The sequence below is a fragment of the Emys orbicularis genome, chromosome 10, assembly GCF_028017835.1.
Source record: "Emys orbicularis isolate rEmyOrb1 chromosome 10, rEmyOrb1.hap1, whole genome shotgun sequence".
In the NCBI taxonomy this organism is placed as follows: Eukaryota; Metazoa; Chordata; order Testudines; family Emydidae; genus Emys; species Emys orbicularis.
Window position 1 is genome coordinate 49,490,017 of NC_088692.1, and position 14,563 is coordinate 49,504,579.

Here is a 14,563-nt window from a genome sequence, read left to right on the forward strand (position 1 = left end):
TTGGGGTGTATTAATAGTGTTGTATTTCAGACACAGAAGGTAATTGCACCACTCAGCACTGGCAAGGCCTCAGCAGGAATACAGCATCCAGTTCTGGGTGCCACACTTGAAGGAACATGTGGATGAACTGGAGAGAGTCCAGAGGAGAGCAAAACAACGATAAAAGGTTTAAAAACCTAACCTCTGAGGAAAGGCTAAAAAAAAAAAAAAAATGGGCATGTTTAGTTTTGAGAATAGAAGACTGAGGGGGGACCTGACAACAGTCTTCAAATATGTTAAGGGCTGTTATAAAGAGGAAGGTGATCAATTGTTCTCCATGCCCACAGAAGGCAGGACAAGAAGTAATGGCTTAATTTACAGCAACAGAGATTTAGTTTAGATATGAGGAAAAAGTGTCTAATTGTAAGGATAGTTAAGCACTGGAACAGGTTACCAAGGGAGGTTGTGCAATGCCCATCATTGGAGATTTTTATAAACAGGTTGGACAAACATTGGTAAGAGATGGTCTAGGTTTACTTGGTCCTGCCACAGTGAGGGGACTGGACTAGATGACTGCTCAACATCCCTTCCAGCCCTACATTTCTATGATTCTAATTAATCTGTGTAATTCATCTTATAGTTTACACACTCATCCTGCAAAGCATAGACAGTGAATAACTAGTCAATAGGCCTGGTATTCATGTACTCAGAACTGAAGACCAAAATTGTGTGCAATCTCTCCAGACCCACAGAAAAATCACCACCTTCGCAGTCCATGACGCAGTGCTGTTGCGCACACAGCCCAAAACTTCACTGGCAGCTGCTTTCTATTTTACTTTCCATCATCATCCTTAAACTTATGACACAAGATACATTGACATACAGACCCCAATACAGAATTGCAAGTTTAAATAATTCACTTTCAAGTATGATGTCTATTTTCTTTCTTTTTCAAATGGTAGTTACATTTCTATTGGGTTTAAAGGAGTTAAAATTTTAAAGAATTACTTACCAGTCCCTCATTATCTTCTGAGGTTCTCTGGAAGTGTGCTGCTAGAGCAACATAATCCTGCGCCTGCTTGTTACATTCAAGACACTTTAGTCCATGACGGATTAGTCTCAATGGGTCTGCATACAGAGGCATGGCTGGGTGAGTGTTGATAGAGGTTCCTGTCCCACTTCCTGATGTAGCACTGGGTTTACATGAAGGAGATGGGAAATGCAAAGTCTGAGGGGCCAAAGACACTGAAGAGTTTGTAGGAGAAGGTGAAAACATTTCATCTAAGGAAATTGGTTTCATTAACAGCTGAGAACATTGCATAATTAATCCTTTGCTCTTGTGCTCTCTCGCATGTTTAAGCAAACTACACTTGTTAAAGAACAGCAGCAGAGTTGAACACTGAGTACACATTACTTCAATGTGGACACTTCGCCTACTATAGTGTTGAGTTAGGCTTTTTTCTAAGGCAAATGAATCTCCACATTCCAGGCAACAATACCCAGATGCAGGTAACTGAATATTGCTGTCAGGTGGTGGGCTGAGGTTTGGAGAATACACTGGCACAAGATTGTTACTGTTTAGTACTTTATTAAATTCCTCCACAATTACAGGAGCAGCTTTCTTTACTTGATGCACCAGTGGCACTGACATTTGAGTTAGCTGAGGCTGACTTCGCCTTTGCACAGAGGACTTTGCTGTGACAGAAGCAGCAACACTGTGTGGAACTAAATTGAGATTTGCTAGATGTACGGCCTTGGGAAGGAGGCTGGAAGTGGTGGGGTTAGATGGCTGCGTCACTGTACCCTGCTGCTGCCTCTTGTTGGGCTGCTGACCCACATTACCTATTTTTATGGCATCACTGCCACAGTTTGGCAGTGGAGACGAAGACACATTGGGTGTGCTGTTGTCAGTAGTCTCTGTTTTCATATCATCTATACAGGGGCTCACAACATTTGACACTTGAACAGCTGTGGCAGCTGCATTTTTGATGGAACCCTTGCTTGCCTCATTTTCTGTGACTGCACTAGTATCGGGTGAAGGGAAGGACTTAGTAAACTCTTCCGTGGCCGAACCTTCTGCACATGACTCCTCAGGGGATTTGCCCAACTCTTCAGCTTCTGGCAAGATTCTAGTTACAGTTCTTTTAATTTCACCAGAAGACATCTTAATAGTTTTTATTCTAACTTTGGGAATAGCCGGCGGAGAGCCAGCTGCCATGGAGGGAGAGCCTTTTCCACTACTATCACTGCACACACTCCGAGGACTCTCGGGCTGCTTGTTGGCCTTTTTTACCACCTCTAGGGGGCTTCTTGGGCTCTTTGGTGACTTAGGCATTTTGGGGCTTCCTTTCATGCCATCTTTAAAATGGCCAGAAGGTTCTTTTGTAAGACTTGTTTGATCTTCTTTTGGAATACATGCAACTTTTTTGGCCTGAAGAGCTACTAATGCAGCAACACAAGATGACAATTTTGAGTGAGCTGGCTTTAGACGTTGGCGAGGTGGGATTGATGAAGAAAAGTTCACCTCAGGCATAGACCCTCGGCTTTCCTTCAAGTTATTGTTGTGGAAGCTTCGAAATGCCAAGCCTTCTCCAAGGAAGTTGTTGGTATCCACTAGATCTTTGCTGGATTCTACGAACTTCTCTGCTACCCTGTCTTGTTCTTTTCTGCTCAATTCCAGCCTATTTTCTTGCTGGCTATGAATCTCCATCTTTTGTTCTTTTTTACAATATTGATCAAACATACTCAATTCTGGCTCTGGTAACTTCCTAAGTGAATCTAGAACTGAAGCCGCAGTTGGAATATACATTGGAGTTGGTGGGAAATATGGAGTTTGGGCATGTTTTGGTTTATCATCAATACTGTTCTCTTTGAAAGCATCCTCCGGTTCAGGGCTGGAGATAGGGCTGAACTGACTGAATGTGGGTAAAGGTTCTGACTTTGATTGGTCCAATTTTTCAGAAAAGTTTTTCGAACTATCACCATTAATAAAAGCAGAATCAAATTTCCCATAACTGTGCACTAAGTTGTGAGCCTCTGATGGCAGATCAGACCCACGGAACCCATTATGTAACAGACCAGCTCCAAGGTGATTCCCCTCCTTCTCTGCTTCAAAGGACTCCTGACGACTTGTGTTCTTCACAATAACACTCACAACAGGGGTATCAGGAGCCGGTACTGAGTGGGACAAGGACACATTTTCATCTATACAAATTCCTGATGGCTTTAAATGATTTTCGTTCTCTTCACTAGTTGACTGTATGGTCTCCTTGGCATCAAGGCTAGTTGGGTCTGGGATGTCAAAAGCAGCCAAAAGGTCATCGAAGTCCGGGGTTTTCATGTCCCCCATGATGAAAGCTGCAATTAAAAGCGAAACACACTATCAAAGTTTGTCTCTGGAAAAAAGTCTATTAAACTCTTACTTGGATTTACTCTAACCAATGAAGAAAAAAATTAGGACTCTAGCCACTACAGGGAAGCTAGTATGGGAACTTTCAACATGCTATCACTTAAACTTCCAGTTTAAACACTGTGGGATTTTTTGTTCATTTGTAGATGGACTAACTCAGTGCCATTCAGCCATTCTGGCCCCAGGGTCTAATGTATTACTTTAAAAGGCCAAGGGGCTGCTATCAAGACTCTGGGGAAGATCCTCTACTGTTCTGCTCCCTATAGACTGCTCAGGCAGCATAAGCCACCTGCAAATACCCTGCTGTGGATTCCCAACATAGAGGAGCCCCCAGTGGGCATCCAGCTGTCTCCTACATTCCCCTAGTACAGCTGTGCCAGGCTGGGAGGGGTGTAGCCGCAATGTGCTGTGCTCTGGCTACCCCACTTGGTGCATGGTTCCTTGGGACTACTGGCAGCTGGTGCAAGTTAGAACAGCTGGGAGTCTGCCTTAATCTGGGCTGGGGCAGAGAATCAGGGAGCTGTAAATTGGTAGTTGTTCTCAGTTTCTCTTCGTCCCCCACTCCTATACTGCCCTGGGTCACTGTGTAGGAGAGGGGCACATCCGGGAGGGCTAGCTCAGTGGTTTGAGCATTGGCCTGATAAATCCAGGGTTGTGAGTTCAATCCTTGAGGGGGCCATTTAGGGATCTGGGGCAAAAATCTGTCTGGGGATTTGTCCTGCTTTGAGCAGGGGGTTGGACTAGATGACCTCCTGAGGTCCCTTCCAACCCTGATATTCTATTCTATGATTCTTTCCTAGGTGTCCTCTACATTCAGGCAAAGTCAGTCAAACTCCAACCCTGCTCTCCCTAGGGCTCCCATAGCTTGAGGGGAAAGCAGGTAATGAAGCAATTGATACTACTCTCCTGTCCCTCCCCTGCAACCCAACAGGAAGCCAGTGGGGTAGCTGCTGCTCCTGGAGCTACAGGGCAAGCTGTGAAGGGCAGTGCCCCCTACCTCCTCCTTCCATAGGTACAGGGCTGATCCAAACACTTCAGTGTAAAAAATACAAATCACAGGGCATGGCTCAGGGAGCACTCTTCAATTGATCAAACACAGTCACCCTCAAGGACCACCAACATAAGGCCTCAAGGATCACAGAATGGATACCTCTGGACAAACTCAAAAGAGAAACTAGTATGATCTGCAAATAACACAAGTTGTTACTTCCTGGAAAGGTTACAGCGTAGCCAGACCTGAAGTATTTAGTACTGCCAATCACCTGGAGAAAAGCCAGAAGCAATTGGCCAGCCCAAGAGAAACAGCATTGAAAAACGAGAGCCCTGGTTTCTGCCAGAACAACCTAAATAATAAAAAAGTCTTTACTAAATATTTTAGTATGTTGTGTACAGCACCTTGAGCACTCAGTTGGGGATTAGTGTAAAAGAGGGCCGATCCTACAGTCCTTAATTAGCTAATAAAATCATTGAGGAGTTTTGCCTGAGTACAAATAAAGAATCATGCCTAGAAATCATAATCCAAACCAAAAGTTTCTGAGCATTTCTTTGGTTATAACTGTCTACAAAGGAAGGTACAGATTACAAAGGCATTGATTGCAACTTCACAATTAACGTTATAACTGAGTTTTCATTATACCCTTCTCTAACACACAAGAGATTTGTTATTACTGTTAAGAAGGACTAAATATCCTCCCCCCCACAGTAGTTGTACAAAAATTCATGAAATATTTAAGTTATTGTACATTAAAGTGAGACCTTTTTGAAATTAAGACAACTCATTTTTTTTCAGCCACATCTAACTTAAAAATGGCAAGTTTATGAATCCAGAATTGGTACATACTGTATGCACAACAACACTTGTGCAGAGGGTTCTTTTGCCCAAGGGGGGGAGGGGAGATGGGTAAATTAAGAGGTTGTTTCCATTTTTCATTACTAATGACTAACACCTTGTCATAGAAGCCACCACTTAACATTTTAATAGTTGAAACTCACATTTAAAATATATTCCCTTCCAGAAGGCTGGTACAAGGAACAACTTCTATGTGAACTGACAACTAAACATTGCACTTTGTTACAAAACAATGGAACATACCGAATGGTCTTTGCTCTCTCTTCGCCCCACTCTACCACTTCTGTACTAAGACAAAACTAAGTTAATCATTAATCACATTAATTATTGTGGGGCCTCAGGACCAATGAAGAATTGGTCCTTATTGTGCTAGTCTCTGTACAAACACTGAGTAGCAGACGGTCCCTGCCCCGAAGAGCTTAAAAACTAAACAGACAAGACAGAGACAGACTGGGCAGAGGTGAGGGTGAGGAAGGGATATCACACAGAAGCAGAGTGAACAATATGAGAATGGAAAATGTCATTTTAGTGTCAGGCTTACTAAATTTAGGGCTTGTCTACAAACAAAGAGCATTGGTTTAATTAAAGGTTTTTAAATGTAGTTTAAACCAGTGAAAAGGCTTTATAGATACTTCTTTTGGTTTGAGAGTGGCTAACTTTGGGTTAGATTAAGCCTGTTCTAACTGACCTAAGCTAAACCAAAATAAGAGCATCTACACAGGGGTTTGTACCAGTTTAAGACCATACCTTTAGTTAAACCAGTATAATTCTGTATTTAGACAAGCCCTTGGAAGTTCAGAAGATGATCCATACAGTGCTTAAGAACAGTGCCAGTCGAGTTATCATGCACCATGAGGACTACAGCTGCTGGCAAGAAGCATGGTTGTAGGATCTTCCCCTTACTTTTGGAGGGAAAAGTCTGTGCCAGCTGGAAGATAAGACTAGACATTCTTCAGTTTCTGGCACACAAGTAATCATACAATGAAGACTGTTCATTCCTTACAGCATAATGCCCATGTCTTTATACACAGAAAGTAAATCACCACATCATTTAAAGGCACATAAAACTTTCTATGATTAAAAGATTTCAGTGTACCAAGACTTATATACAGAATACTTTAAACAAAAGATTTCATGAACAGCATGGTACACAGTCTAACCTCCTGGCCTGTTACATCTCCTTTTCCTAGCTTTAGCTAAATCTGCAGATTGCAGTCCACCAATTTGTACTGAGAACTAGAATGTTTCAGAGCACTATATTTGGCTCCATACATGTCAGAAGCATCACACAGACTAGGCTCACTAATAAGCAATGCAGACAAAGATTACAGACTTATTTTAACTAGAGAGGGGACCAAGGGCCAGGTTTTTTAAAGGATTTAGGTGCCTACTGGGATTTTCAAAAGCACTTTAAAAGCTTTTGAAAATGTCCCTAGGCACCTAGAGTGGCAGATAGGTGCTCACATACTTTTAAAAATTTGGTCCTAGATAACTAGAGTAGGACAAGAACAGGGACTCACCACATAAAGCTTTATGGGAAATAGTCTAGTGTTTGCAAGAGAGTCTGTGTACATATTTAAGTCCCACAGCAGCTTAATTTATATACTATCTCTGTTGTACAAAGTATAAGTCTCTCCTTTGCTCATATTGCAATATTTCTTCATAAAAGTTTATTGTAAGATGATATAAAGTTATATTTTCTCAGAGTAAAGCAGAATCAGACTCAGAATCTGGAGAAAACTGAACAAACATTTCCAGTTAAAAACATTTTAAAATAACCAAAAGTTTAAAGAGAAGTAAAGTGTCAAATATTTCTGTGTATTCCTAAATATTGAAATAATTCAATGTATTAAAGTTTCTATTGTACCTTCTGCATTATTGATAAATGTTTATTTTTCTCTCTTATATAATGTGAGTGCTTGTCACTGGAATGGGTGAAAAAAGTACAGGGACAGAAATTTTTAAATTACAACTTAAAAAAATAGAAGTAGAAGAAATTTGCACAGATGTGTAACAGGTCATCATACAGGCTGATAAATGACAATTACTTGCACAATAACCAAGTCTGCATATGTTTCACTGGCCAAAAACAAAACAAGCATGAATATACATTTCAACAAGAAGGCACAGGGGAACAAAAGGAGACAAAGATCTTAGCTCTTAAACTCTCTAGGGCACTGAAGGAACTGTGGGTCAGGTAGAACTGTAAACTCACAAGGCCCTTTGCAACATCTAAGCTCCAAGACACTTTGAATTCCAAAGGAGTTACTGTAATATCAATGCCCCACATGCACACTACATTAACTTTTCACTGGGAGCATTATTTCTGTGGACCTTTTGAGATCTGCAATAGGTCCCACAGACTTTATAGCAACATGTATTATTCTGTTAAAAGAGGGAGTTCAAGATTGCCATCTAATATTAAAATATGAAAACACAGTTATACCAAGGTAGGTTACAGTCCTAAAAAGCTAAGTATTTAGAAGTATGCAAGTTAAAGGACAATAGAAAAATACCAACCAATGGCAGCTCTATATGGGAGTTCTCAAGCCCAAAAGCCAGGCTTAATTTTTAGACAGGGCAGTGGGGGAAGGCAAAGTCTCTTTGCCTGCAGAGTACTTTCAGAGAATTTGGAAATCGGGATCATGGACTTAGTAAACACAGACAGCGTACAACAACTGGGAGTAGAAGATGAAGCTGAGTTTGTCGAAGGAGACATTCGTCTAGGGAATGTCATGAGGGAGTGGGTTTTGGGATACTAAAGGGACAGAAAGATTAGTCAGCTGGGAGAGTCAAATTGGAAGCTTCCACAACATGTAGGGGTGGATTCAGGCTTCAAAATTTTAATGTACAGGAAACACAGAGTAAAAGAACAGAGTAGGCAGGTCCCAAAACAAACTCCTTGGTCAACTTAATTTACATGGCTTGGTGTGAATGTGGCTTGTTCACTCACCATACAGTCTGGGTAGACAATTCTGCTCTAGGCCAGCAGTTCTCAAACTAGGGTCCAGGGACCCCATGGGTCCTTAGAAACTGCACATGGGATCTGCAAAATGTCAACCATCACGCCAAGCATAGACAGACTCTCCAATAAGAAGCAGGTACACCCATCTCACTGATATCTGTAAGTGCTCTTATACTCTTTTTCTTAAAGCATTTCTAACAGTACATGTTTATATGAAGTACACCTATACCTTTGCCAATCAGTTTCTCAGCTGGAGGTCCGTGATTAACATTGTATTTGAAAAGGGGTCCATCTACAAAAAAAGTTTGAGAACCTCTGCTCTAGGTAACCAAACTCTGGTCTAGAAGTGGCAATTTCTGGTCTCTATCCCTTACTCTGCCAGTGACTTGCTGTGTGCCTTTGGGCAAGTCACTAAAACTGCTCTGTACCTGTTTCCCCACTATGAAGCAGGAACCTCCCACTTACCTACCTTCATCAAGAGCTTCAAGATCAAAAGAAAAAAGGAGACTAACCCCCAGAGCAATACTGTTAGGCTAAAGCCAACCCCCAGGATCCAGATGGGCCATCCCGGTGGGAAGGCCACACACACTGCTCAGTGCCCTTCGTCCCAGGCGGGAGGGAGAGGGGAGACGTCTTCTGCCCCCAGCAGGCAGCAGTGCCTGTCCCACCAGCCAGGGAAGATCTCTGTGGGGCCAGGCAGGCCAGGGTACAGTCACAGCCATTCCCTAAGGCGGGATGTGCAGTCAGTCTGTCCTCCCGCCCGCCCCATGGAGTGGGCAGGGCAGGTTAGGCTGTCTCCTGTCCATAGGGCTGGAAGTGTTTTGTGGGGCTGGCGGGAGCCCGCCTGTCTGTGCGGCCCCATGGGGCTGGCAGGAGAGTCACGTCAGTCTGTCTGCTCACCCAAGGGGTCGGCAAGGGGGGGTGTCCGCCTGTCCCGCAGACTGGGGGAGGGGAGCGGGCAGTAGCGAGTCCCGCGGGGGGTGTTGGTGTCCGTCTGTCAGGGCAGAGAGCTGTCCGTCTGAGTGGGGCTCGGCCCGTCCGCGGGGATCAGTGCCCGGCCCGGCCGAGCCGCACTTACCAGCGCAGGCAGCTCCTCCGGGGCCCGCACAGGCCTCACCCAGCGCCGGGCAGCAACGGCCGCAACATGGCGGCGGTAGGGCGGGGCCGGGCCTGGGAAGACCGCCCCTTTGGTCCCGCCTCCACTCCCTGCCGCGCCCCCCGGGGACCGCTCCGCCCGCGGCTCTCTGCCCTGTCCTGCCCGCCTCTCCCCCGGGAACCGCCCCACCCCCTTGGCCCCACCCCGTTCCCGCTCCCTGCCGCGCCCCCAGGGACCGCCCCACCGGCCCGCGACTCCCTGCCCTGTCCCGCCCCGTCCGTCCCTGTGCGCGCCGCCCCGGCCCAGCTCTCGCTGCTCTCCTCGGCGCGGCCCCGCGCTCGCGCGCTCCTCCTCCTCCGCGCCCACCTCTCGCGCGCGCTTCGGGCGGTCCGAGGGCTCTCCGTGCCCCATCGCTCGGTCTCGAGCCGCTCCGGGGTGTTACGGGCCGTGAGAGGCCCAGGCTGAGGCCTGGGTGCGGCGATTCACAGCGTCATTACGGGCGAGTTGGGCTTGGGCCTGAGGATGAGCCCCAGAGCACAGACCCTTCCCCGGGAGCGCTGCCCGCTACTTCCCGTCGGCTCCCTAGTGCTGGGGTAACGGCTCCGGCGTTAGGAGCAGAGCGCTGGCTGGTCGCGGGGCTGGGAGACCTGTGTGCCCTGCCCCTGCCCGCACTGCTGTGGCACAGAGCCTGGTGCTGTGTCTGCGTTGGCGAGCGGTGTGCGGCCCGAGAGCCGCTCCCGGGGCTAGCGGCCTGGCTGAGAAAGCCGAGAGGAGGTAAGGCACAGGTGGTTTGTGTACCTCATGCTCCCATCTGGTGTTCACATCAGGGGGAAAACCACAGGGCCTTGTCTCCAGCAGCCTGTCACAAGAGAACTACTCAGGTGTGCGGCCTCCCCGGAAATACACACCTTTGTGGCAGTGAAGGCAGAGCCTCAGTCTTCATCAGGAAACAATAAGCACAATTCCCCAGTCAGTCAACAGCATAGCTAGGTATCTGTGTACCCTGAAGATGGGATGAATGTAGGGCCCTGAGACTGCTGGTCAGGTGAGGGGTGGGTGCTTTTGATGGAGCTCTTGAAGGCACTGTGATGACACAATGAGGTGCCAGCCTCAGAGGGTGAAGATCTTCATATTACGATCATCCCTCTTTTTTCTTGTGTGCTTTAAAGATGACCTACAAAACTTTTGAATCATTCTCACAGCCTTCGCCTGTTATTAACAGGTAGGTTTTTAATACCTCCTAATAATTAAAACAGCAACAAAACAACCTTCTGTCTTTTATTTCTCTTTGTAATTTGCCTTTTGGGTGCACCCTGTCCCGTCAGCAACTCATGTAATTTCTGTGAAATAGTGATATCACAAATCTGAGCTCCTACTAGTGTGAATTTTATGCCCTCCCATGCTTTTTGGGCCAGGACACAACAATGTAGCAACATATAGGTGTGATGGGTTTCCCCCCGGGGTGCCACTTTGACCTGGGGTTCCACTGAGGCCACCTGATCCACCAGCCTGGGCTCCCTTTAACTGTACTGCTGTAACAAGCTGCAGACCTGCTCCTGGTCTCTCACCTTCACCAGCATATGTACAGGTAGGGACACACCCAGCTGTTTCAGAGTAGCAGCCGTGTTAGTCTGTATCCGCAAAAATAACAGGAGTACTTGTGGCACCTTAGAGACTAACAAATTTATTAGAGCATAAGCTTTCGTGGGCTACAACCCACTTCTTCGGATGCATGTTGTAACATGCAAACAGGCTTTCTGACTAGCCCCTACATGGGAAGGCTTCAGCTAAGGAAGTGCCCAGATACTCAAGTGCACACCCTCCTCTGGAGAGCAAACCCAAAATTGAATTGTCTTGCGCTGCACAGAGAACTATACAGTGTATGTGATGTTGCACTCCATATGTTTATGGAAATATGATTATGAGTGCAAATATAATGTAACTGAAATAGGCTTTATACAAAAGGTCTCTTGTAAGGGATCATTACAAAGCTTATAATCTACTGAGTGTGTTCATCCTATTTGTATGAATATATCATTCTTGTATCTGAAGCTAGAAATATGAAGTATTACTCTGAAGTCCTATTGTAACTATGCAAAGTGTGGGCCATTAATGGTGGCTTGGAATCACGATGGCTCCCATTAACTAGGACAATTGGTTGTAAATGGCTCTGTTTACTTGTAAGCCTTCCTGTATATGTGGGTGCCAGCCAATGAGTAATGAAGTCTCACAGGACATGTGAATATGTCACATGATACTGGAATCCATCTTAAACCTGGTGCTTTTCCATTTAAAAGGAAGGGTGGGAACCCAGAGAGAGTAGGATGACCAGATGTCCCGATTTTAGGGTCTTTTTCTTATATAGGCTCCTATTGCCCCCCACCCCCTGTCCCAATTTTTCACACTTGCTGTCTGGTCACCCTAAGAGAGAGAAACACGTAAAGGATTCCTGCATTGTGCCAAAGATATAAAAGGGGGTGGAACAGAACAAAGGGGCCTGCCAGTCATGAGAAATCCCCTAGTTAGCACCTGAGCTGGGACTAACAAGAACTATACTAGGGGAAAGGATTGGGCCCAGATTGAGAAGGAGTCTAGTCTGTGAAAGAGGCTTATTGGAACATCTCTGAGGGTGAGATTTACCTGTATTCAGTTTCTTAAATATATTAGGCTTAGACTTGCATGGTTTGTTTTATTTTGCTTGGTAAGTTACTTTGTTCTGTCTGTTATTACTTGAAACCACTTAAATCCTACTTTTTATACTGAATACTTTTTATACTTTTGTTTATTAATTAACCCAGAGTAAGTGATTAATACCTGGGGGTGCAAACAGCTGTGCATATTTCTCTATCAGTGTTATGGAGGGTGGACAATTTATGAGTTTACCCTGTATAAGTTTTATGCAGAGTAAAACAGATTTATTTGGATCCCATTGGGAGCTGGGTGTCTGGGAGCTGGAGACAGGAGCACTTCTTAAGCTGTTTTCAGTTAAGTCTGCAGCTTTTGGGGGCGTGATTCAGACCCTGGGTCTGTGTTGCAGCAGGCTTGTGTGTCTGGCTCAACAAGGCAGGGTTCTGGAGTCCCAAACGGGCAGTGGAAAACGCTCTCAGAGGTAATTCCAGCATGTCAGGTGACAGTCGTAAAGGGGTCTCTGTGACCTAACCCATCACACAGGTGTAGTCAAGCAGGATCTGTGCACAGCTGATTGCTTTGAGACACTGTTAGTGATTTTAAGTGAGTTTTAAGTGTGGTGGCTGGAGAACAAAGTGGTTACTGGTTTGTTATTTTCTGTTTGTTTATTTTGGGTGAGGGAAATAAGCACAAGAAAGCAGGAAAATGACTTCCATTGAGGCCGCTACAAAACTAGAGCTGGCCAGTCTGGAAGCGGAAGAAGAGGCAAAAGACCGTGAGTTTCAAATGAGGCTCAAAGAAGCAGCTGCAGCCAGAGAGAAAGCTGCTCACAAAAAAAATCCATGGAGTTAAAAGACAAAGAGCTTGAAGCCCAGAAAGCTGTCCAGGAGGAGAAGGAAAGAGAGGCAGCTAGCCCTGGAGTTAAAAGACAGAGAAATACAGGCCCAACTTGAGACCCAGAAGCATGAACTGGCTGTAATGGAGTGGAAGAGACAAAACCCTTCAGCAGCTGGCTCTACTTCCCCAAAAATCCACAAATGGGAAGGATTCTCTCCACCGCCTCAGCACTGGTCCACCCCATCCAGTGTCCCACTGCCAGCCACAAACAATCAAACAAACACCTGAATACATCTAGCCGATTGGGGGGTGGGGAGAGGAATCAGTGATGGGCTGAAGCTCTGAAGCATGAGATTGGATTATAGTCATTGTCTTAATACAGAGCTGCAAGTGTCATGAGCATTTTGAGAGCAATGCAGGTGCTCTTATTCTCCACACGACCCATGAAGGAATGGGTTGAACAGGGATGCATAGATTCCAAGGCCAGAAGGGACCACTGTGACTGCCAGCCCGACCTCCAGTCTATAGTTCCATGGGTCATCCTGTTTTACATATTGGACCTACTATTTTCCATGGGACCCCTGTATAGAATGGACAGTGAACAAGCCAGGATTTTGTAGTGAGTCAGATTGGATATGGAGGAGGGAAAAAAATACCAAAAAACTTGATCTAATCTAGTTCTCAAGGCTAAGATAGTCTGATAGTCGTGTTAATTTACAAAGTAGGTAAGCCTCAGACAATTAATTCAAATTGCCAGGAGTCAAACATGTAATATAGCCACAAAATCAGGAGTAGTTGGTGGTTTTTGCCAGCAGAAGTAAAAGACCAGAAAAGTAAAAGGCCAAAACTCCAGAATTTAGGATGCCTGGGCAACCTTTATTTGGCCCCCTTGTGCATATGCATAATGATACACTACTTAATTACATGATCATGCAATATTTTTTCTTCAGGACCCCACCTCATTCAGTGCACAGGATGGACAGTGAATGAGGTTGGGGCTGCAAAAAGGAAAGATACTCTTGTGCCTCAAGCACTATAGCAGAACCAAGAAGAGTTTGGTTATCCGTGGCTCTACCACTAATTCCCTGTGTGACATGACACAAGGCATCAAACAAGTTTTCTGAGGAGATGCTAATTATGAGTGCCTCGCTGGACACACCTAGGGCCAAGTTTTCAGAAGGGTCAACTCCTACTGAAGTCATTGGGCGCTATGGGTGCTCAGCACAATTTAAGTAGACTTCAGGTGTCAGGTTTGATACCTGCTTATTGAAGCATTCAAAATTAGTGGACATTTAAAAGATTGTCTGTAATCTCCCTGTGCCTCATTTGACATTGGTAAAATGGGGGTGCTGTGAAGATAAGTCCATTCATGTTTGAGAGGTGCTCAGACATTGTGATGAGGGGCACCAGAGAAGATCCTATGAGAATTAATCATTCTGTATTCAGGACAAAGTTTGAATCTTGTGCAGTAAATAAGGCCATGAATGTTGGGAATAAAAAGAAGCAAAATTTTTTTTTTTTAAAGTGCCTCATTCTTTAAGCACTATCCATCTTGAGGAAGGGTTCGTGTGGAACAAAAATGTGTCTCAGTCTCAAACTAATGAATATTTTCAGCCCCTCAGCAACGATTTATTTATGCCCCTATGTTGCATGTCCAAGTACATGTTTTACTAGGGCCTTATCCCAAGGAAAGAGGACACCAATTCAGAAGAAAATGAAAAGAAAATTCTTATCTACTGTAGCTTCAACTAATAATGAATAAAAAGGGAATTACTTTGATCTCATCTTCCTGTCTCCCAT

The 14,563-nt window shown here is 45.0% G+C and overlaps 1 protein-coding gene across 1 annotated transcript in view; it reads right to left on the minus strand.

The window, feature by feature from the left end:
• Positions 1-9,353, minus strand: part of ZNF592 (zinc finger protein 592) — a 91,609-nt gene extending 82,256 nt beyond the window's left edge. Inside the window, exons 1-2 of the mRNA XM_065411645.1 lie at positions 9,281-9,353; positions 992-3,336 (exon numbers count right to left, since the gene is read on the minus strand). Of these exons, the coding sequence (XP_065267717.1) occupies positions 992-3,328 (2,337 nt within the window). The 5' untranslated portion in view covers positions 3,329-3,336; positions 9,281-9,353. The remainder of the gene's footprint in view (positions 1-991; positions 3,337-9,280) is intronic.
• Positions 9,354-14,563: the final 5,210 nt, after the last annotated feature.